Source organism: Mastacembelus armatus, chromosome 6 (genome assembly GCF_900324485.2).
Source record: "Mastacembelus armatus chromosome 6, fMasArm1.2, whole genome shotgun sequence".
Classification (NCBI taxonomy): domain Eukaryota; kingdom Metazoa; phylum Chordata; class Actinopteri; order Synbranchiformes; family Mastacembelidae; genus Mastacembelus; species Mastacembelus armatus.
In genome coordinates this window covers 24,174,782-24,198,193 of record NC_046638.1, presented here as the reverse complement: position 1 = coordinate 24,198,193, position 23,412 = coordinate 24,174,782, and the positions used below count along the sequence as shown (strand labels likewise).

General features: G+C 40.5%; 3 protein-coding genes across 5 annotated transcripts; 1 reads left to right on the top strand and 2 right to left on the bottom strand.

Moving 5' to 3' along the window:
• Positions 1 to 840: 840 nt before the first annotated feature.
• Positions 841 to 5,038, top strand: prrt4a (proline rich transmembrane protein 4a). Its single transcript, XM_026311241.1, has 3 exons — positions 841 to 1,041; positions 1,135 to 1,453; positions 2,688 to 5,038. Exons 1-3 carry the CDS (start codon positions 841 to 843, stop codon positions 4,775 to 4,777), a joined length of 2,610 nt encoding a protein of 869 aa, XP_026167026.1. The 3' UTR covers positions 4,778 to 5,038.
• A 1,383-nt stretch (positions 5,039 to 6,421) lies between these two features.
• Positions 6,422 to 12,267, bottom strand: impdh1a (IMP (inosine 5'-monophosphate) dehydrogenase 1a). The gene is made up of 15 exons (XM_026311474.1): positions 11,986 to 12,267; positions 11,273 to 11,371; positions 10,764 to 10,812; positions 10,033 to 10,134; positions 9,836 to 9,910; positions 9,503 to 9,709; positions 9,305 to 9,392; positions 9,012 to 9,211; positions 8,834 to 8,924; positions 8,639 to 8,734; positions 8,301 to 8,444; positions 7,985 to 8,126; positions 7,720 to 7,863; positions 7,544 to 7,627; positions 6,422 to 7,076 (listed from the first exon to the last, which is right to left on the bottom strand). The coding sequence occupies exons 1-15, from the start codon at positions 12,219 to 12,221 to the stop codon at positions 7,055 to 7,057; spliced, it is 1,779 nt and encodes a 592-aa protein (XP_026167259.1). The 5' UTR covers positions 12,222 to 12,267; the 3' UTR covers positions 6,422 to 7,054.
• A 3,198-nt stretch (positions 12,268 to 15,465) lies between these two features.
• LOC113133430 (receptor-interacting serine/threonine-protein kinase 3-like) lies at positions 15,466 to 22,555 on the bottom strand. Of its 3 annotated transcripts, none has more exons than XM_026312244.1 (13): positions 22,449 to 22,555; positions 18,629 to 18,789; positions 18,232 to 18,389; positions 17,771 to 18,083; positions 17,534 to 17,682; positions 17,379 to 17,434; positions 16,961 to 17,116; positions 16,734 to 16,816; positions 16,564 to 16,630; positions 16,397 to 16,458; positions 16,108 to 16,147; positions 15,735 to 15,977; positions 15,466 to 15,650 (listed from the first exon to the last, which is right to left on the bottom strand). In XM_026312244.1, the coding sequence occupies exons 3-13, from the start codon at positions 18,384 to 18,386 to the stop codon at positions 15,643 to 15,645; spliced, it is 1,332 nt and encodes a 443-aa protein (XP_026168029.1). In that variant the 5' UTR covers positions 18,387 to 18,389; positions 18,629 to 18,789; positions 22,449 to 22,555; the 3' UTR covers positions 15,466 to 15,642. The 3 variants fall into 3 exon arrangements, with proteins under 3 accessions (XP_026168029.1, XP_026168030.1, XP_026168028.1); XM_026312245.1 differs by having other exon boundaries at positions 16,108 to 16,129; positions 22,428 to 22,548; XM_026312243.1 differs by having other exon boundaries at positions 22,428 to 22,546.
• Positions 22,556 to 23,412: the final 857 nt, after the last annotated feature.

Sequence of the window (23,412 nt, the reverse complement as noted above, 5' to 3'; positions counted from 1 at the left end):
GATGATACCCACTGTGGTGTGAGTAATGCTTCAGATTTATGGGTATGGGATCATGCGAACAGTCAAACTCACTGTTAGATCAGTGCAGCGGCAGAGTGTGGGACGGCGGGGGTTGTCTAGAGGAGGTGGGGTCTGTCCCATGTGTCAACTGTCTGATGGAAAGAAGAGGCGCACTGCACAGTGAGCATGAAAGGACACCAAGTGCTACGGAGAGAGAGACTGCAGGCATGCAGCAACACGGAGCGGCATGTATGTTTGAAGAGGCTGCAGCAGAGTCAGCTACTGAGGAGGTAAGTCTGCTGAAACACAAAACAGCTACAAACAGAGAAGTTGTGTCCTTGATGTCTCTTCATGTGATCTCATTATGAATGGATCAGTCCATTCATTGTACTGTGTGTGTGTCACAGGACTTTACAAAGTGTAGGACACAGTATTTGCACACACTCAAGCTATGTGTTGCAGATATCCCTGCAATGCACAGTATTTGAAGAATGGTTGCATTGATTATGTCTTGTATGTGATTTATCTCTCTGTTTTCTCCAGGTGTATTAAGTATGTGATGCCCAGAGACGTGAGGTTAGATATATGTCAAGACAATTGGACAATAATCCCGAAAACCTACAGCATGTGACACAGCGGTGAAGTTAACAAACCATCATGTTTTCTCTCTGGAATCTTTATGTTCTGCTCCCCTTCTCCTTGCCTCTCTCACTGCATGCCATAGCATTAACTAAAGCAAATATTAAGGAAACACAACAGTTAGACCTAGACATAGTGGTGCAACATCTCAAACAGCCCTCACACAGACCACATGGATCTGGTTTAGCACCAGTGAGTCCAATGTTTGTTGACTTCCTAAGTTTACCTTTGAGTTGGCCCTTGTTGTCATCTGAGGAATCAGACAGACAAGGAGTGATTGGTGAATACAGTGACTTACAGGAGAGCACAGACACATCGTATCCAAATGAGGAGGAACTTATCACATCCAGACCTACGGAGAAGGCTACAGAAGATGCTAGCTTCAAGAAGAGTACACAACCAGTAAGACTGTCAGTTCCACCTCAACCTACCCAAGAACAAACAAAGTATCAGTCAGCTGAGGCCAGCACTGGATCTATATTGCTGTCTACACAGATTGGACAGGATCAGCCAGTCTCCTCAGCCTCACAGAAAGAGACATCTGACTTACCTTTACTTCTGTCTGGTTCACTTCAACTAGACAGAACAGACCAAAACTCCTCATCACCCCTGTCTGTTGGACCTGGACCCAGTCTTGAGAGCCCCACTCCACCACTAGCCAGTGGAAGTTGGGAATGGACTATAGACAATCCTGTTATCACACAGGGAGAGACACAAGAGCAGACTGTCCCAGTCAAAGACAATGGCGATGGACGAATTAACATTACAGACCCTATTTTACACAGCGGTTCTGTCAGCCTGGGGACAAACAAAGGTAAGAGCCCTACATTTGATTGGCTTTGATGAGCATTTGGCGCACACACATACTAAATTTGCCTCTAGTCTAGAGTGGATTGTAGGATTTATAGTGTTGCCCCCTGAAGTCTACCTTGATGTGTGTCTGCAGTGTTTATGATATGTATTCTGATGGCAGAAACAATTGTTTTACATTCACCCAATGCTCTGCAACACTTTCAGCTTTCATTCTCTTCAAAAATGTCTCCCTCACTCTTCCCCAACTCTGTCTTGCTCTTTCAGTCTCCATCAATGATTCTCCCACTCAGTCCTCCACACTCTTGTAGAAACATGTCATTCCCATTGCAACCATCCAAAAGTGGGTGATGTGGTGCACATGTCATATTTACTGTATACACACACAGCAGCAGCACTCACTTGCCATGTGTTATGAAAGAGAGCTTTGACAAAACTGTGTGAGAAATGACCCTTCTTCAAGCTGTGAAAGCATTTAATACAACCAGCTCAGTGACTATATTAACAAAATATTATCAGATTTTCAGATTTTGTTAGATAGGACGGAAAACATCTTGTTTTATTTCCTTCACTGCTTGTTTGCTGCTTCTGCAATGACACACTCACTCCACTGCTACAGCTGCACCTAATGCAGAATGAGAACTAGGACACATTCTCTTTATAACCAGTATGTTAGTGGCTCCATGCAGGCTGCTCTGAACATTGTTTTACTTAGAGAATGAGATACTTGTATTATTTATTGATTACACAGTCACGGTCAGAGATGAAAGTTAAATCCATCTGTGAATTCTTGTTGAAATGATGTAACACTGAAGATAGAATAACACCTCTTGAACGTGCATAATAATAGTCCCGCAAAATGAGAGCAGCATTGAGGTCAATATAGCTAATCAACACACATCTCTCTCTCTTATATGAACACATACACGTGCTACTTGCTCACGCCCCCTCCCCCCTGATTCTGTGACCCACTTTGAGATTCCTAGTTACAAGTCTACTGTGTTTTATTATGGATTATCTTCACACACAGCAGATTCCACCTTGCTCTCTTTATGGACAATAAAGATTATATATATTTTACATTGGCCCTGTTTTCATTGGTTAGATCGTTATGTTGGTTTCATGATTAAGTGAATTCCATCGTTATTAAAATAACAATCGACAACATTACATTTTGGTTCTCTGATGACACAACAGGTTACGTAGTAACATGTCATTTTATTGTACTCGTTTTACAGATGACTTCAGGAGCAATGATCTACATGTCACAAAGCCCCTCGGTACACCTTTGCTTGATGATAACATGGACACATCTGCCACCCCTTGCAAAGCAACAAACCAGTCCTGGACTCCAACCTACCCGGACGACTTTTCTCCAAATGAGTCCCTGCGCCCCTCCCTGGCTCTCAACCCTGTGCCCCTGTATTCAGACTGGAACTCTGCCCTCGCCACGTGGGGATTTGCATGGAAAGCGCACATCTATGGTCTGGGGTCTGTCTTCACAGTGTTTGGCCTAATCTCGGTGGTCTGCTTGTTAGGGTTTCCACTGCGGTGTCCCCCAGGGAGCCCCTACTTCACTTTGCTGCACTTGTTCCTCTTAGCATTTTTAGGGATCCAATCTTTCTGTTTGCTCTATGACGCTTATGGTCACCAAGAGCATCTTCCTCTTCTGGGCTCCCTGTTGCTTTCTGAGCTGCCCTCACCCTGTTTGATCTCAGGCTTCTCCCTGGCCTTCCTTCTTCTTTCTTTATGTGTGCGCATGCATCTGTCACTCCCACTTGCTCTTTCTGCCTCATTCTCAGCCTTGCCCAAACCCAGCCTTTTACTGTTTATATCTCTGTTGAATTTTACAGTTTCTCTAGGATGTGTGGTCCTGCTCCAGCTTTTCCACAGCCTCCCCACTATGATCTTGCTATTCCCTCGGGGTTTGTTTGTATGTTTCACCATCTTTCTTTCATGTTCCTACCTTGTCTTTTACTGCATAATGCAAGTTGACAATAAACACATCTATAGACTGAATGATAATGGGGAGAGTGGAGGATCTCCTGAAGGGATGAGACCTCCAAGTTGGCCCTTTGCGAAAGTGGAGGACTGGGGTAGGGCAGCAGGAGCTGGAGTAGGAGCTGCGCTGTGTTTGTTAGGATGTGGAGGCTTACAGCTTTATGGGATCCTACATGCCCTTGGTCTGGGAGGTCTTGATGTCTTTGGGTTCCAGCCATGGCCCTGGTGGGGCTATCAGGTAGGCTGCAGACTTTGTGAGGTTGGGGTGTGTCTAGGTTTGTCTATCATTGGCACATATCCTCTATTCTGTCACAGCTCTTCAATACAGACACTAAGATATCCCAGGCCAGGGTCCTGGTCCCGCATCTCTTGCAGCTCCCCTTCACGAGGGTTCACCCTACCCTCTCAGGGAGGTGCATATTACCCAGTCCTGTCCTCCCATAATTCCTGCTCCCAGGGTAAGCAGGAAAAGCTGGTGGTCTGTGATGTAATCACTAAAGGACAGTCAGAAGCTCTTGCTCTTTGCTCTATGGTTGATCATTCTGGAAATAGGTCAGTCTGTGTCCCCAAGTCCAACCAGAGTCAGACTACTATACTACCTCTACCTATATCCCCAAGTCCACCACACAAGCCTCAAAATGCCATTGAGTCTCAGCTATCATCACTGGATAGCTTAGGTCTAGAGACTGACTCTACTGTGGACCTACAGCCCCCATCTCCCATAGACTTGTCCCGCAGTATTGACCAGGCTCTATTCAGTGAATCCCTATTTTCTCATAGTATCTTTGGTTTGCCAAGGCAGTTCCATGCTTCTTCCAGCCTCTCTTTGAACTCTCCCAGCCAAGACACAAAGCAGGACCAGAGCTCTGTGGAAAATGCCTTATACCGAACCTCCTCCTGTGGAGATATGAATCAAGGGAACGCTCTGCCCAGTTCAAGATGTTCACAGCCGCGTGGCTCTATGACATCTCACAGCAAATCACCAGAGCAGTGGGACTGGAAAGGAAGTGGTTCTGGCTCAACCCAGGGTCTGTGCAGCAATCCCAAGGAAACAGGAAAGTTGCGTTCACATTCCTGGGCCAACAGAGGGCAAAACTTCGCTCAGAGCAGCCTTCCACGAGCAATCCCCCATCTGTCATACAAGAGGCGTTACCGAACCCTGAGCTTGGCCTTCCACGACAGCCAGGGACCTGGCCGACTGGCAGGAACTAAACACCTGAGTGAGAGTAAACAGCTGGAATGGGATTTAGCTGTACAGGCAGAATTTGTTAACCTGTGCAGACAAATCGATGCTCTGAGTGTTTGCAGTGACACCATTGAACTGTAAAAACTTATAAAAGTCTGGATGTAATTGGAATGCACATGATATTGTACAGAAGTAGTAGACTGACAGATGAAAATATTTACCTGAACTTATGGAAGGGCAATGGATACAACTGACCCAACCCAAACTATTTTATATTAGTGATTAAGTGTTGAAACTATAAATATTCAAAACATGATTTTAAAGACTGACTTCATTATACCATTTTCCACAACTTTACTATGCTCTTCCCTGTCCCTTATGAAATATTCTGGTAGTTTTATATGTAGCCTACAGTATGGTCATTCCAACTTCAAAGACATTCATAAATGTAGCTTTAATATTTGTATAACAGACATCTGAGCTTCATGCAAAGATGTTCTATCTGTGCAAGAAATAAAAAAAGCTTCTTCAGTTATAAGTTGAGAAACAATATCGGCTCAAGCAATTTAATTTGACACTACATATATAGGCCACTTTCCTCTTTTCAGTGTGGAAAGTCAGATATGCTGAAACGTATTTAATATTTAATGAGATAATTCCCTTCGAAACTAAAGAGGTAAACAATAAGAGGAAATATTAAATATTCCTCTTGTCAGACTGAACTAAAAATCGTGTTCGTGACTGCGAAGTGTGATATTTTCCTGACACGTGACCAGCACCTTGCTGGTTTTGGACAAAGGCATGGCATGCAGTACTTTTGTCACAGAACTGCATGTTATTTCAGTCTTGTGTAATAAAAATGGAAATTCCAGTGAAATTCATATGTGCACAGCATGAGATTGTATTCCCTGTTTTAACCAACCATTAGTGGCGTTTTTGAAATTTTAATAGTCAGTATGGTCAAATCTGAGCTACCAGTGTGTTGTGAATAATGCCTGTGTGTTTTTACAATTTCCAGCTACATTCAAGATATCTATATATAATTATATTTTAAAAAGTTGAATAGTGATACGTATACGTTAACTGTATTGCCCTCTAGTGGTAAGAGGAAAAGAGTCATGAAATCTTATATTTCTGTTACAACAAAACTTGTGTGAAAATAATGTTAATAGAAAACACGCTTGTCAAATTACCTTTATTCATTCCACATTATTTACAATAAATATAATTTGAAACCTTAGAATACATGACAGAACAAGACTATGATCTTTCTACAATACTCAAAAAAAAAGTTAAGAAATCAGTTTATTTACTTGGTTGAAAAATTAAGATTCAGTGTTAATCATAAAATGATATATGTAATATCAAATATCTTGAGTAAGTCCCAGAAAAATAATAAGCTGTTAGCAACTGATAAATCAACTTCAATAAACTAAATCTAAACTGGGAAAATGTGAAGCTGCTGGTTCCATAGCCCAGTTTCATTGACTCACCATTTCATTCTTTAAATACTGAGCCTGACAAAAGAAAAATAACCACCTACAGTATATCATTTGTTTTGTACAGTCATGTTATTAATAATCTGTTCTTACAAAGCAATGAGAGTAATGACTCAAGATCCTTTATTGAATCCTAATCAGATCATTTTGAGATAAAGCATAGACAGCTTCCTGTTTTGTCTCTCAGTAGTTTATATGCTTTCTATGTTTTCCACTACCAAATAAAATGAACACAAGAAAATGCAGAGTAACATTACATCTTTAAAGTGCTCATTGTGTTTATATATATGAATTAAGGCTGATGCTAAGCTTTGGTCCCTTTCAGTTGGTGCAGTACATTTAAAGAGCTCACTGACTGGGGGTGAGATTCAAAGTGACCAGAGCACAGCATCTGTCCAAAACTAACCAGTGCAAAGAGAATAATGAGAACATAACTTTCACATGTGCAGTATGTATTTACTAACTCCATGAGTCTGCTTTTAAAGACAGTATGGTCAAATCAGCTGTCTAAAGCTAACTCATTTTATTTTTCTCTTCTGATGTAACAAAATGTTCAGTGGTTAAAATAAAAGATCTCAAATTCGATGTCTTTTTCTGACTCTGGTTTGGAGGGGAAATGTAGTGTTTTGTGTGATCTTTTCTATTAGCACAGAACTCTATGGTTATAAAGTTGTGTACTCTTTTCTAGCAGAGACCAACTGGAAGACAGATACAGTTCAAAATTGGGTATAATTATTTTACTGTCTTCTGAACTTTAATCTAAGGTTAAAGTGTGTCGTCCTGCCTATGCTTAAAGGTGTCAGAAGAAAAATAGATGACAGAAACATGTTTAATCAATCAAATGCACCCAGTGCATCTGCTCATAGCTGCTGGGGCTGGGACATTAGGTCCTGATCGGACGTTTCCTCTTCCTCCTGTCTCAGTAAAGTCGTTTCTCATAACTACATTTGGAAGCGAAACAAACAGGTTTAGCATTTTCTGTGATGTGATAAAATGCCATTACTACAAAAACAGTCTTGAAAGCAGATGAATGAATGAAAGAAGAAGATGGAGGTGTGATAATTCAAAGGATTTACTTACATGGCACAAAAGAATATCTAATATGATAGCATGGGTAAGAAAAGGAAGAGAAAAGACATTTGATGCAGCTAACTATAGGTAAATTGCATTGCATTTGACAGTAAAAGGAACTAAACAAACGTGAGCTTGCACACACTTTGTTACGTGCTTTCTTTTGATATAAGGATAATGTCTCATATTTAAGAAAGACAGGAAACTGATGATGTCAGACCTGACCATTCTACCACTGCCAGTTAAATATCCAATAAACAGAGATCACAAAAACAAGCTGGAGTTGAAGAGGAGGGGAAAGGTCATCAGGAGTTAAGGGGTCAGAGGTCAGACTTACGAGTGGAGGCCATGGACTCCTCCCTCCATCTGAGCAGACATGGTTCTCTTCTCAAACTTCAGTTCTCCAGAGTACATCATCGATCTGGGACAAATGACCCACCGGTCCAAACATCTTAAAAACATTTCAGTAAACACAATAAACATTCACATGCACACAATTTCACATTTACTTACCGTAAAATGGACAAACTCTTGGCTCCTATGTCCTGACAGCCATGTTGGATACCAGCAATAAGGTAAGGAACAAACTTATGGATTGAGCCTTTATCTTGTACCGAGCCTGAGACACCTTGAGCCACCTTTACCTTATCCCCCTCACTAGATTCACACACAGATCCATTCACACAAAGTAAGAGACAAATATGTCACAATAAGATCCTCTGACCTGGAATAAATCTTTAGATTGCAAAAAAAACCCTCTGTAACCCTTCATCCCCACCTGAAGTAGCGTTTCTGGCTGTTGTTTTTTTCCATTGCATCCAAAGAGCCCATTCCTCTGTACTTCTTCAGACGCACACCGTCTGAAAAGAAATACTCTCCAGGAGCTTCAGTGGTTGCCGCAAGCAACGACCCCATCATCACTGAGGGCAAATATACAGGATGAAGTGATACTAATTGTGGACTGCAATAGGCTTCAGGCAAAAAGACTACTACTTGCAAACACTTTTAACAACCTAACACCTTCATTTTAAAAAAGTAGTATGTCTCACCACTTCACTGTTTGTGTGTCAACATGGAAGTGTGCAGTTTTCTACCTGTAGATGCTCCCAGGGCCAGAGCCTTCACCACATGTCCAACAGTCTGAATGCCCCCATCAGCAATTACCGGCACCCCAAAGCGTCGCGCATACTCTGCTACCTTATACACCGATGTGCCTTGGGGTCGTCCACATGCCATCACTGAGCAACAGTAAATGAAATTTTTCTAATCTTTCTAATCATTCTTCCTTGTGTTGTTATTAGGTCTTAACTTGGCATGTTTCTGTTTCCCTTCCCTTCTTTTTCACTCTTCACTTAATCTGAAGAAACTGTTTTATTGACTTTATGTATCTACATAGTTTTATCTGAAAGCAGCATTCCAATATTTACCGTACCTTCCTGGGTGATACAGATAGAACCACAGCCCATGCCCACCCGCAGGGCATCCACACCAGCATCAATGAGGTTTTTAGCCTGAGCAGCTGTCACCACTAGAGAGACCCAGTAGCACAGAAAAAAAACTCAATAAGGACAATATGTTGTTTGACAGCACAAATGCAGAAATCTCAGTGAAAGGAAGTTGAACTCACCATTTCCTCCGACCACCTGAAGTTCAGGATATTTCTGTTTAATGTAGTTTATCATGTTAATTTGATACACTGAGTTTCCTTGGGAGGAATCCTGTAATCAAATGATTGATTGATTGATTTGTCTGAATTACAACAATAAAATCACATTCAAAAATACACATTCACATTCAAAACATACCAGGACTACCACATCCACCCCAGCTTGCATCAGTAAGTCCAGTCTGTATTTGTCATCCTCCCTGGTACCAATGGCAGCTCCACACAGGAGCTGCTTGCGAGAGTCCTTGGAAGCCAATGGATAATCTCTGTTCTTCTTTAAGTCAGTCCTAGCAATAATGGCGACCAGCTCATCACTGTCATTCACGATGGGGAGCTTACCTAAGAAAGTGTGGAATTAGTGAAGGAAAACAGAAAAAATCCTAAGTGTGTATTAAATGCTTTTCAGTGGAATGACCCCTTTGACAGATTTACCTTTTTTACTACGTTGCAATATATCATTAGCCTCTTTTAGAGTGACTCCAGCCGGTGCAATGACTAAATCTTCCCTTTTTGTCATTGCCTGAATCAAAACAAGTTTAAACTGATTAGAACAGTGAAAAAATATCATCATATCACCTTCTTATTTGGATGTTTATATTATGTTTTCATACGTATCAGGTACACACCCACCTCCTCCAGGGGTCTGTCATGGTCCTTCTCAGACAGAAAGTCTATATCTCTGGAGGTCACAATGCCGACCAGTTTGCTACCCATCTTGCCGGTCTCTGTAATCGGGATCCCAGAGAAACCATGGCGTATTTTAGCTTCAAACACGTCCCCCACTGTGTGTCGGGGACTCATTACCACTGGGTCTGTAATAAAGCCCTGCTCAAATTTCTGTCAAAAGTAAAAACACAAGTGTTGGGCTTCAATGCACACTGTTTCACAAGAAGCATCTTATTCTGAAAGAGCGCTGTCACAGATGCTGTGTTTGGTCCATGCCTTTGCCTTGGTCCATCTTACCTTGACTTTCCGCACCTCATTGGCCTGGAACTCAGCAGTACAGTTATGATGAATTATTCCAATCCCACCCATCAGCTGAAACCAGCCAATCAGAGATCAAGTAAATATTAAGTAACATCACTTGAGTTTTTCTGTGTACTTGCCAAGCTGATTGAAGAGTTATAATGCATGTGAGGCCATGCTGTGTTGGTACTCACTGCCATGGCGATGGCCATGGATGACTCTGTGACTGTATCCATGGGAGATGAAATCAGAGGTGTCTTCAGGGTTATCTTTCTTGTCAGTGCAGAGGTTAGATCCTAAAAATGTGGTGCATTAATAATAATTGAAACATTATTCTGTGATCTTCTAAAACTGATCAATACATACATTACAGACACAATTCAACATAAATTTAAAATCCACCCACAAATGCTGTGTTATGACATGTTACTCCAAAGGAGTGTGAATTTATACATATGATACCAGCTTCCAACAGACAACATCCCTACAGTGTTGCAGTTGCAGTAGCCAAATGTTTGTTTTCAATGAGCCTAAAAGCCAGTTTGGACACATTAGTGCCCGTCTTTCTGAATTCGCCTGATGAGTGTTAGATGACGCAGGTGTGTGTCTGTTTTGAACACCTGCTATCCAGCATTAACCCATGTGACCTAGGCATGAAATTAATTTCATGTCCCTGCAGAGCTTGCAAAGATGAAAACAAAGCAAGTCAAATAAACAACCCTGTGCTCAAGAACATGAACATGTTTGTTGCCCCAAGGAATAGGATTACAGTGATCTCATAAAAATTATAGCCATATTACAAGCACCAAGAAAACGTGCAAAGAAATTATTATTGTGCTGTCACCTATAAACAAAACAATGAACAACACACTGTGCACTAGGGAACAGTATCCAGCACTTGGTTTGTGCTGTGCTTGATACTCACCACCTCATCCGAAGTAAAATCTATGAAACCAGGGAGGATCAAGAAGTCACTAAGAGCAGAGAAAACACACACATATTATAATCAAGTATCATAGTGTACAGTTTAATACTGCATCCATTCCTACAAAGCAGCGTTTTCTTAAACTCAGCAGACATAATCTGTCAGGCTTTTAACACATTGAAAGGTTCTATATTTCTCTTCTTCACACTGACAAAACCTGCATATAGTCTCCATTAAGGAAACTACACTCATCACCCATTAACACATGTACACACACACCAACTCAAACACACACTGCTTTTAATGTCTGTGACTCCACTTAGAATCATCCTCAAAAGTGGCATTACTCATTATAATCCTCCATATAAACCCCGAGCACAATTTGTCGTCACTGATATTACTAAACATTTAAGGGAAGACATTGCATAATTCTGTGTCACTGTGGGCAATGTTGGCCTTACAATTAGGCTGCAAAATGTATTAGTTTGTTTTTAATCAGCATTTCTTACTTGTATGTGAGTCCATCACCAATAGCAAAGAGTTGTTGTGCTGTTAATCCATCTTCAGGAACATAACCTGTACCTCCACTGATCAAGTAATCTGCCATGCTGAAATATAAAAACATACACATACTGGATGATACAATATGAGATATGAAAAAATGAATTACTCAGTGCCAGGTATGAATCAAAGATTACATTTCTTTTTACAGACAAATATTTTAACACAAATCTCCATCCATTACTTTCAGTTATTGCAACAAACACTGTGCATAAATTCAGTTAGTAAAAATAAAACTGTTGTTTAGCAAGCTGTTTATTTCTGTAGGTATTTATCTCTTGTGCAACATATATATGTTGTTTTGTTTGTCTCTCTTTTGACCTTGGCTTCTTACACACATGCTGCAGCAGGTCCTATTACATATGTTGGAGTTGCAACAGGAAATGCTAAGAAAAGGAGTCCATCCTTGTCAATGGAAATTCCTTCTATACACCAATGACGGCAGCACAGTAGATAATAGGATTTGGTTGGCTGCCCACGTAGCTGATAAATGGGTTTTTAAAAGAATACGTAGTGCTTCTATAAAGTGAAAACATCTATCTCTATTGCTGCTGAGGTAATATGTTCACAAGTCATAAACCTTCAAACAATCACTTGTGCAAATCAGAAAAGCTCTGCAGTGATAGTAAGGTCATGACCTTAGAGACTTAGTGACACTGACCTCTCTGGTTCATATCCAGCTTGGATTCGTGTAGCGCTGTATCGCTGGGCTGCAGTCTCATGCCCGTGTCCATGTGGTGTTGGGTGGGCATAGGCCCCATAGGGGTGAGGTTGTTCCCCATCTCTGTTTGAGATGCGTGGTCGTGCTGGTTCCATGTCCCCTACAATCCTCCGGTAATCAATCTGGTAATTGTCCCTTTCCCCATCTCCAAACCGGTCATAACCATGACCTTCCATCTTTAGGAAATCCAGGGCTACAACCTGCACAGGGCCCAAACCACACACAGACACTACAAGCACCTCGGACTTGTATCATATACACAAACAAAAGCACACACGCACACTCTAAATAAACGGTGGCCTCAGTGGCCCCCAGCAGACACACACTAATATAGTGTTCAATATAAGCACTCACAAACACTGAATATGTGTATGCTCACACAAAACACCTTTCAGACACACCTGACTCGGAAGGATGGTGTCTGCCATCTGTTTTGTTTCCAGTACACATCACCAAATGGCAAAAAGATTCACAAACTCTGGTTTGCAGCAGTATGCTTCCAGCTGAAAATCACCTGTGTGAAAATTTTTTGTTCAAAAATCATGAAAATGCAGAAGCAACAGCAATGTCTCTTAAAACAAAATTGTTTCCTCAGAGGAAAGTTTGTTCTCCAATTTTTCTGCAGTCATCCAGGGTAGGGGGACAGAGTTTCCAGGTAACCTAGTGGTGAAGGCAAATATCTTGGTACACCAAATCTAGAATCCCATGTATCCCCAACTGGAGGCATGGGTGCCTGCTGGGGAGGAAAGTCAACTCTGCTTATATGGCAGAGATTTGTTCCCTTGGACGCCAAGAACCCAGCACTGCTTGGTTATCCTTAAGGCTGGGACCTTCTCTCCACTTCGTTCTCCGAGCTCCCACTGAGCTTAACTCTGTTTCTGACAGCAGCAGACGTCACTCTCCCACAAAGAGGATTGGGAGCATTAATGCAGAATGGGGTGGGGTGAGACAGGAGTGTAGGGTGGAGTGAGGCAGTAAGACTGAAGAAGGGGAGGATAGGTCAAGATGACACTTGAACACACTTTCCCCTCAGAGGATTACCAGGGTGTGAAGGTGTGTGTGTGCGTTTGAGGAAACAAAGCTGTGAATGAAGAGTTTAAATCCCAGAGTACCGTTGGGGCCTTTCATGAGTCCCGTCTACGTTTTTCAAGTCGGTTTTGTCTTTATCAGCCCACTGTTTGGACCATGATTCACTGTGAGCAGTGAACAACAAGCCTGTAGATTAGACTGAGACAGAATGGGATTGTCTGGGATGCCCTCGACCATCATCTGCAGGTGACTGACTGACTGACTGCTTGTGACAGTTACTGGGGGACTGAGCCAGAAAAGCCTCTTACCCAGTCACTCTCCCTCCCTCCCACTGGAAGAATCAACGCCACCTTTTCATAATTTCAACAATGGAAAACATGTTTGGCTCTGATCATTAAGCCATAGCCCACAAAACACATCATGTTACTTGAACTCAAACAAGAAGAGAAAGTGAGAAACTCCTTGTCCTCCTACTTTCTGAATTTTTGCATTTGTGGCTCGTAATGCAAATACTGCCACTCCAGTTCAGGAGCCCAGCTCAGCCTCACATTATAGTGGCGTCTTCTTCCTCAAGTCTTTTGTGCTCTCTTCCCACCATAGCACCATTACTGGTCAGACCTAAATATAGTGGTAATGCCACTTGAGATGACGACTGCTTCCTCTAACTCCTGTAGTGGTTGCTGGAAAATATTTAAACTGCAAGGATATTTTTACTGCTAGGAAATATTAATTTGAACCAACTGATGATAACTTTTATTTACCTTTTTATTTATAGATCTGGCCAGTCATGCACAATCTATACTTTAGGATCACCAAGCAGATGAACATCTTAAATAAAGCATCATACAGACTATAAAAAAAAAAAAAAGCTTAACTTTACAGTTTGGATACTTTATTTAGCAGCTGCTAAAGCTAACAATGAATAAATGAGAAATAAAAATGACAAAATAGATTGTATATAATTAAAAAGGACAGTAAAAAATGATATGATAATCATAATCTAATTGTAAATAATAAAGCTGGTGAGATAAAGAAAGAAATGAAAATAATGAAAATAATAAATTATAATTATTTTAATTCCAATGCCACAGACCTCATTGATAATTCTTTTTAACATTATTCATAAGCCAAAAACCATGTAAACAATAATTAATTATTGTTATTATTGATAATTATTTTACTAACAAGGAATAACAATAATAGAGGCAATCAGCAAATTACTTTATGCTTGTAGCCAATCACACTTGTGCTACAGGTGGCAATAACATTGGATAGACCACCAGTCTACTACAGCACCCATAGAAATCCCACGCAGACATGGGAGAACACCTGAGCTTTAAGATTTCAAAGTTCAATTTTCCCTTTACTACAGTGGCCCATAGGGACAACGCATGTACAAATGGGAACACACAAACAAAAAGGAAACACTCTGCAAATAACAGAACAAATAGAAATAGATAAACACATACAAAGAGGAAATGCTGCAAAATAGAAAAACACGTACAAAGAAAAAATGTTGCAAATAGAAAAACACATACAAAGAGAAAATGCTGCAAAATAGAAAAACACGTACAAAGAGAAAATGATGCAAATAGAAAAACATGTACAAAGAAGAAATTCTACAAAATAGAAAAACACGTACAAAGAGAAAATGCTGCAAAATAGAAAAACACATACAAAGAGAAAATTCTACAAAATAGAAAAACACGTACAAAGAGAAAATACTGCAAAAAGAAAAACACATAGAGAAAATGCTGCAAAATAGAAAAACATGTACAAAAGAAATTCTACAAAATAGAAAAACACGTACAAAGAGAAAATGCTGCAAAAAGAAAAACACATACAAAGAGAAAATGTTGCAAAAAGAAAAACACATACAAAGAGAAAATGCTGCAAAATAGAAAAATACATACAAAGAGAAAATGCTGCAAAATAGAAAAACATGTACAAAGAGGACATGCTGCAAACAGAAAAACACGTGCAAAGAGGAAATGCTGCAAAATAGAAAAACACGTACAAAGAGGAAATGCTGCAAATAGACTATCCTAAACCGGAAGTGCTCCAGGACACTAGGGGGAACGATGAGCTCGTATCGCTCAGTGGCAACACGGATGGACCATGACTGGGTTTGGAAAGAGGTAAGGTAACTAAATTAAGAGGTGAATTAACTTAATGACCTCTTCGCAGTGTGTTTCCCTTTTGTTTGTGCTTTCCTATTTGTACATGCTTTGTCTCTATGGGCCACCGTACTTTTCTTCTTGCTGTTGCTCCTTCTGTGATTCTTCTTCATGCTAGTGATCCTAAAATTCTCTGCCACTTGTCATTCCTGGTACTGGAGACAGGGAGGTGGAAGCGATGATCTTCTGTTTTGTGGTGGTCTTTTGGTCTGGGCGGTTCCTAATTTGAACTTTAGATCGAGGGAGACCTTTCTCAGTCCTGCTCCTTTCTGGAGTCCAATTACGTTTTGTCTTGTGTTCTGGACAACTGTTCAGCAAAACTTTAGATAAAAGATGAAAAGCATAGGAGCAGAAGCAGTGAAAGGCTTTCACACTGTGCTCTGCTGTAGAGTTATCCACCTAAGGGGAAGTGTAAGTGAAATTAGAAACTTGCATAACTTATCAGAGGTAACACCATGGTTGACTGCTTTAGCAAGATCATACCGAGCCTCTCCACTAGATGGGGCTGATCTGTTTTGAGGATGTCATAAAAAGCTGCTTTGACCTTTGCTCCTCCCGAATGAAGTGTCCTTTGAAGAAGCACTCTCACTTTGTCCTGGCTTGTCCGTTGAGCTTTGATCACAGAGTAGGTTTCACTCTGCACCATGTTTCCAAGTTTGTCTACAATGGCCATTACCTCAGACACACTCTTAATTAACTCTGCTTTGTTGTTATCAATGAACTTTGCTGTTGGAAAATGAAGAAGCACGATGATAAAAATCATAATAAAACCAGAAATCTGTCTCTGAGCAGGAAAGGTCAGCTACAGCCAATGATCTTTGATTTATTTTTATGCATCAGTAACAAAAATACTCACCTTTATCTTCATCACTCATTGTCTGAGGAGGAACCAGATACTGTAAGCAAAATAAAAAGCTATTTTTGCCTGTATTGTGTAATTATACCAATAAACTGATACATGTGCAGTATTTTATGGTAAATAGTTACAGCAGAATAGAGACGCATTTATAAAATGGACTGTTAATCTGACAACTGTATTTGATTGCTTACCAGTTCATCTAAATGAAAACACTGGTACTTGAATAATTTTACAATGTTTATTTATTTATTTATTTTGCTGTGAGGTCAAAGTGCATTTGGCATACCTCCACTGAAAACCTTTCTGGCCTTCTGATATGATCCACAGTGTCATGTGACCTTGGTTGCTCTGAAAAAATATATATTTATAATTATAAAATATGTATAAGAAATCGCTATAAGAAATCATGAACTCACCAAACCCACAGACAGTCCTAAATACTAAATAATCTACCTGGTGTTTGGTAGATTTGGCTAAATGCCCCACTTGTGCTTGGATGGTCGTTCCAGGTTGGTGACTCCTAAAACATAAAGGAAAATAAATACATGAGAACAAGACATATGTTTATGGTATTTAATGGGTAGTTTATGGTATTTCATTTTCTGAACTTTGTTGAGTTTTACCAGTCTTTTCAAGACTTCATTGACAGCAGCGTTAATATGTTTTTTGTGCTTTGTGAACACGTTGCCAGTGACTTCAAGGCAGTCTGAAACAGAAAATGTTATTTTAGAAGACACATCAAATGTCAAGTTAATTGACAAAAGCCCATTTGATTCAAGAATATACAGTAGCTCAGGGTAGCAAATGCTGCAATCTGGCAGCAATGGTCATGTACATGACAAATACATACCTTTAAATCTAGGCCTTTTGGAGGGATCCCCATCCCAACACCTCTCCATCAGGTCAACCATCTCTTCTAACCCATCTGCCTTCCTCTGGACAATTTCCTTGCAGGATGGTCTGTTCCCTTCACAGACCTTCACTTTCACAAGACTGTATACAGCTTCTGCAGTTCAGTGACACATATAAATGGAGACATCAATCAACACATGCAAACTCACGCGAGTGTGTATGAACATAATCTTTCCTTAATTTAGTATAAAGTCCTAAAGAGAGAGAGAAAATAAACACGTGATGAAAAAAATGAACTCAAAAATAAATGACATGACATAATTTAACTGAAAAAACATTTGGAAACTTAAATGCCAAAAAAAAAAAAAAAACAATCAAAGAAGTAGAAAGTGGTAGGATGGTAAAACTGATTTTACGGTTGTTTGGATATGGCTCTTCACCACTAAAAACTGACCAGAGTAGGATGCCATAGCTGATCAAGATAAAGAGAGAGAAACAGTTTTTAAGTAATATGTTCATAGAGTCCATATGTATAGTATTGCTGTTTAAAAGTATGAACGTAGATATTAACCTGTATATGTCAAAAGAACGGACAGGTCTGTATGATATGTCAAAAGCCTCTGGAGGCATGTACTTGAATGAGCCTCCAGCTACTTCAGTTGTTTCTGTGTTGCAGTTCAAAGCACTGGTGGAGACCCTGGAGAAACCAAAGTCTGCTAGCTGCTGAGCAAAAAGGGACATTAAACACACTATTGCATCAGCTTTACATTATGTCTAAACTCATATATTTAGGCTGAGGACACTTTACCTTGGCATTAAAGTCGTCAGTCAGCAGTACATTACTCGGTTTCAGGTCACTGTGCATAAGCTTCTTTGAATGAAGGAAGTTCATGCCTACAGCCACTTGATGGGCCAAGCGGAAGGCCAGGGGCCATGGCGGAGGGCCAGACAGATCTTTCTGCAGGTCTTGAACAGATCCTCTTTGCATAAAGTCCATCACTATTCCCTTTTGCTTTAATGTTCCTCCATCTGGCAGAACTCCCTCAAAAATTCCATAAACCCTCAGTACAAATTCACAGGATGCTTCATTCATAAGATTAGCTTCTTCAAAGACTGCTGACCTGAATGGAGGGAGGCAAAACAGATAGTTTGAAAGTGCAAAGAAGCAACATACATAAAACCACTTGAAATATGGATTGTACTGTGTTGATATGAAGTAATATTTTAAAATAAATCCTTCAGAAAATTTGGAAATATTTAAATGTTTACCCAACGTCATCACGAAGTATCTTAATGGCCACATCAAATCCCCAGCCCTTGTGCATGGCCTTGTAGACCTGACCAAATCCTCCAGACCCAACACTCTTCCAGTTCTCTAGGCTTTCACTGCCTATTCGCTCAGTCAGCCGGCTCTGCAGTGCCATCTCCTGTTGAACCCAGGCAGAAAAACTGTGAACTAAAAGCAATTAAATCTGGAAATAATTATAGCAAAATGGATCAAACATAAAGAAAGTGCTTTAGTGGATTCTTATGTTTTATAAACTACATTCTAGTTACTGTATCCTTGTTTCAAAACTGATTTCTTAGCAGCAGGAATTGTTACTAAGATTTTCTACGTCTCATGTCTTGGTCTCATTAAGTCATGAAAAGTCAGGCTTGTACTTGCCTTGTATTGCCTTACGTGCTGTCCACATAAAGACAGAAGAGTTAGAGGTGAAACACCAAAGTGAAAGCAAAGCGATATGGTATGCTGTAGTTTACTGTCTGTCCCTCCTTAAGCAGCAGTAACTGACAACTGCAGACTACTTCCTGAAGTTGAAGTACATCCTGTAAGAGGAAGTTACGCAAGACAAGAAAAAAAAAACAACATGCAGAATGAGAGAAGTGTCACTGACATGGATGCTGCATGTTTAGTCATACCAATATTCTAGTATACCATAGATTAAGAATGAACCTTTTATATTATGCAGCAGAGTGGTGGAAGTAAGAGAAGTAAGAACTAAGATCCTTCACTTAAATAAAAGTAGAAACAAATACTCCATTGCCAGTAACAATCTCAATTCAAACTGTACTTAAGTCCAAGTACAAAAGTGATAAAATAGACAGAGTAAAAGTATAAATTTTGCGGTATGGCACAATTCACATAAATGGTTTTATATTGTTGGATTATAATTATTGGTACCAGTGTTAATTTCGTGGACGAAGTATTTTCGTTAATTTTCGTCAACGACAAGTTTTCACTGACGAAAACGAGACGTTAACTAAATAAAAATTAAGTGATAACGACGAAAACTAAATTAAAAAAAACTGACATTTTCGTTGACTAATAAAAACGAGACGAAAATGTGAGTGAGGGACGTTTTTAGAAAAGATCCAATCAGAATCAATCTTCTTAGACGCAGACGCACATTTGAAAAGTAACTGATCCACCTAGTGACGCGGGATGTGCGAGTACACGACATCATCATAGCCTACACTGGGTTTGTGTCTGACTTAAACTATAATGAAATGGAAACAGCTGGAGAAAACAAAGAGAAGATATATGGGTCAGTTTCATCTTTGATGCAATGGCATTACTGCTAAATACAGTTTTACTTTTAAATATTTTGGAGTTGACCTTTTGCTTTAAAGAATAAAGAATGTCATATGCAGGTTGTAAGAGAGTAAAGTCGTGAAAGTTATGTGCTTTTAGTTTGAAAACGGAGCTTGAACGTAGGACAGACGCACGAATGAGCTAAAAGATAAACGAAAAGGAAAGGTTTAGCTTCGGTCAGAGTGGGGAACAAGGTTTGTGAAGAATATTTATGTTTCTGAAGTGTGTTGGTGTTTTGGGTTGTGAGGGTGGACAAATTATACAAATGAGTTATAGTGATTCGCTAACACGGTGTCCTTTTTTTTAAATTTTTACTCCCTTCAGCACTTACGTTGGTTTAAGACAACAAAGGACACTAAAATAAAGTTACAAAACCATCAGTTTTAGGCTTTTTCTTCGACCGGATGCTACAGTAAGAGCTTGACCGCCGCCGCCATGCTGTGCCTGGTTGTCTCAACGTAAAAGAGCTACTCTCAGCGGACAGCAGGGGGCAGAAGCTGGTTAAAAAAATTGAACGGAATAAACAAAGCTACACGGAGAATGGAAGATTCACAAGGTCTATCTGTAATTCTTAAGGACATTAATGAACAGATTACCAGTCCACAAAGGGAAATTGAGGAATTTGAGTCTTTGCTTCAAAATGAAAGTGAAATTGAACGGCAAGATGTAAAGGAAACAATTTTATGTAAAGAAAAACTGTTGGCTGAGCTACAGAGTAAAGTCCAGAATGTGATGGATGTGCCTCACCGCTCTGAAAGAGTTAAAGCACCAAAAGAAAGGATGGCAGCTTACCAAAGAGAAGAAGCATGCAAAAAAGAAAAGAGACTTTTAATGTTATATGAGAAGTGGAAAATGCAAGCACGTGAGACGAGAAAGACTAAAGTCTGAAACACAACTATCAACTCTTGCAGACATCTTAGAAAAGGGAAAGGATGATGTCAAGAAACTTTATGCAGAAATAAGGACCCACGTGACACCGTCAGCTGATTTAAGGAGAAAGGTTGACGCGTGTAAAGCTGTAACTCGTGATGTCATGAAAATCATCTTTGAAAGATTAACTGGCATTGATGGTGACTTTGATGCAGATCATGAAAGAAATTGTCTACGTGAGCTTCTAGATTGTACTATGCACTGTCCATTTATGGCTCCACTGCTGCACAGTCCAACAGCACCCACCATTCTTCTACTTCATATCTTGCCTCAAAACGGGCTGACGCCAAAGCAGAACTAGCGGCAAAGGAGACTGAATACAAGATTGCACAAGAAGAACAAAGGCAGAAAGAAAAAATACAGGCTCTAGAAGAGCAACACAAGAAAGAAATGGATATACAACAATCTGAATTGGACCGCCCGCGGGCTGAAAAGGACGTTGAAGCAGCTTGAGCCAGGTTGGAAGTCTACAACAAGGAAATGTCATACATATGTGATCTCCAGTCAGTCAGAAGCGAGCAGGTGAGCCCAGGTTCCACACCAAAGCCCTCTACATCACCCCCTCTTAACGCAACCATGTTGTCACCCTCCCCCGGAGTCACTCAACTGGCACAGGCATTTCAAGACAGTATAATGTTAAATAGACTTCCCACACCAGAGCCAACAGTGTTCAGTGGTGAGTCAATCCACTTTATCGAATGGAAATCCACATTCTTGTCACTGATTGAACGAAAGGGCATCTCTGCTGCAGATAAGCTGTATTATCTAAAAAAGTATGTGAGTGGTCCAGCTCGTAAATGCTTAGAAGGAATTTTCTATAGAAATGATGAAGAAGCTTGCAGAGATGCCTGGGAAAAACGTAACCGGTATAGCCAGGCATTTGTTATTCAAAGGGCATTCAGAGAGAAGCTCTCAAGCTGGCCAAAAATACAATCTGAAGATGCTGAAGGACTGAGGACCTTCGCAAACTTTATAAATGCATGTTGGCTTGCAATGCCTCATGTGAAGGGACTAGAAATATTGAACGACTGTGAAGAAAATCAAAAACTGCTTCAGAAGTTGCCTGACTGGGTATCTACCAGATGGAATTGCTACGTCACAACGGCTCTTATGGAAGGTAAAGGCTTTCCTAGCTTCAGTGATTTTGCTACATTTCTGTCACTGGAAGCAGATGTGGCCTGCAACCCAGTCACCTCCATTCATGCACTTCGCTCTTGTGAAACAACCAGTGACAAAGGGAATGTAAAATATGTTAAAAGGAACAATGCAAGTGTATTCAGCACAAAAACAACTGAGCACAACATCAAACAAGTGATTAAACCACAGATTAGATCTCCATGCATGTTATGCCAAGACACACATCAGCTCCACAAGTGCCCAAACCTCATGAGCATGTCCTTAGAAGACAGAAGGACATATGTGAAGGATAACAAACTGTGTTATGGCTGTTTGAAACAAGGGCACAGTGCAAAGGATTGCAGACACCGTCTCACTTGTGACATCTGCACCAAAAGACACCCAACCCACCTTCACGATAAAGACTACAATAAGGATCTAAAAGGAGAAAGGCACGTGAGTATGGAAAATGTAACACAGCGCAACATATCAGAAACAGCAGCTGCCATGTCGCTTAATGTAACCAGAGTTGGACAATTTATTATTACGTCCATGATAGTGCCAGTGTGGGTGTCATCGGCTGCAAAGCCACGTGAAGAAAAACTTGTGTATGCACTGTTAGATACTCAAAGAGACACAGCCTTTATTGATCAAGATGTGAGTCGTGAACTGCAAGCAAATGTCTGTCCAGTGAAACTGAAATTGACCACTATGTTGGGAAAGAATACAGTTGTAAGCAGCGGAAAAGTGTCTAACCTTCTTGTGAGAGGCTACAATTCAGCAACAGTCATAAAACTCCCGACAGCATACACAAAACAGTACATACCTGCAAACCGAGAACACATACCAATCTGTGAAACAGCCTCTGCTATCGTGTTACTGTAAAGGAAATTCCTCCAGTAACTCCCATGGACACCATCCGTGCTCTGGAAAGTGACTTCAAAGAGATCAAATGAAATGACAAATCAGTGTCACAAGAGGATCTTATCTTTCTTGACAAACTCAAAGAGGAAGGAAAACTGAGCAAGGCCATTATGAAATGCCATTGTCATTTAAGGAAAGACCACAAATGCCTGACGACAGACATCTTACAGAGATCAGACTCGAGCAACTCAAAAGGAAACTCATCCGAGATGAAAAGTACAAGGAAGATTATGTTAAGTACATGAGTGTCATCATCGAAAGAGGTGATGCAGAGGAAGCTAAAGACGATGGACTTTCCGGTGAGACGTGGTACATACCACATCATGGCATCTATCACCCAAAGAAACCTGAAAAGCTGTGTGTGGTTTTTGACTGCTCAGCAAAACACAAAGGCATCAGTCTTAACCAGCACCTCTTAGCTGGCCCTGACATGACTAACAATGTCACAGGTGTCCTTATTCGCTTCGGACAACACCAAACAGCCTTAATGTGTGACATAGAAAAAATGTTTCACCGGTTTAAAGTCCAAGAGAGTGATCGCAATTACCTCCGCTTCTTATTGTGGAAAAATGGAGACTTAAAGACACAGCCTCAGACATACAGAATGACAGTATGTCTCTTCGGTGCCGTCTCTTCCCTAGGATGTGCAAACTATGGGCTAAAGCATCGAGCCAAAGAGAACTGTGTTGCCTACCCTGTAGGCTCTCAGTTTGTAGACCGGGACTTTTAAGTAGACGATGGGGTCACAAGTGTAGAGACAGTGCAAGTCGGTATACAGTTGGCACAAGAGGCACGAGAGCTTTGCGCTAAAGGTGGGTTTTTGTATCCAAATTTGCATCCAATAGCAGTGCCCTTTTAAGCAGTGTCCCAACATCAGAACATGCAAC

Coding starts and splice junctions, on each gene's coding strand:
- impdh1a (XM_026311474.1), bottom strand. CDS start 12,221: ATGGAAGGTCATGGTTATGACCGGTTTGGAGATGGGGAAAGGGACAAT. Junction 9,393..9,502: donor ATGACAGACCCCTGGAGGAG/GTGGGTGTGTAC, acceptor GTTTTGATTCAG/GCAATGACAAAAAGGGAAGA. Junction 7,628..7,719: donor AAGAGTTTGTCCATTTTACG/GTAAGTAAATGT, acceptor CATTTGTCCCAG/ATCGATGATGTACTCTGGAG.
- LOC113133430 (XM_026312244.1), bottom strand. CDS start 18,386: ATGGCACTGCAGAGCCGGCTGACTGAGCGAATAGGCAGTGAAAGCCTA. Junction 17,683..17,770: donor CTGACGACTTTAATGCCAAG/GTAAAGTGTCCT, acceptor TTTGCTCAGCAG/CTAGCAGACTTTGGTTTCTC. Junction 16,631..16,733: donor ATGAAGTCTTGAAAAGACTG/GTAAAACTCAAC, acceptor TTTATGTTTTAG/GAGTCACCAACCTGGAACGA.
- prrt4a (XM_026311241.1), top strand. CDS start 841: ATGTTTGTTGACTTCCTAAGTTTACCTTTGAGTTGGCCCTTGTTGTCA. Junction 1,042..1,134: donor TCAAGAAGAGTACACAACCA/GTAAGACTGTCA, acceptor CTGTCTACACAG/ATTGGACAGGATCAGCCAGT. Junction 1,454..2,687: donor CAGCCTGGGGACAAACAAAG/GTAAGAGCCCTA, acceptor CTCGTTTTACAG/ATGACTTCAGGAGCAATGAT.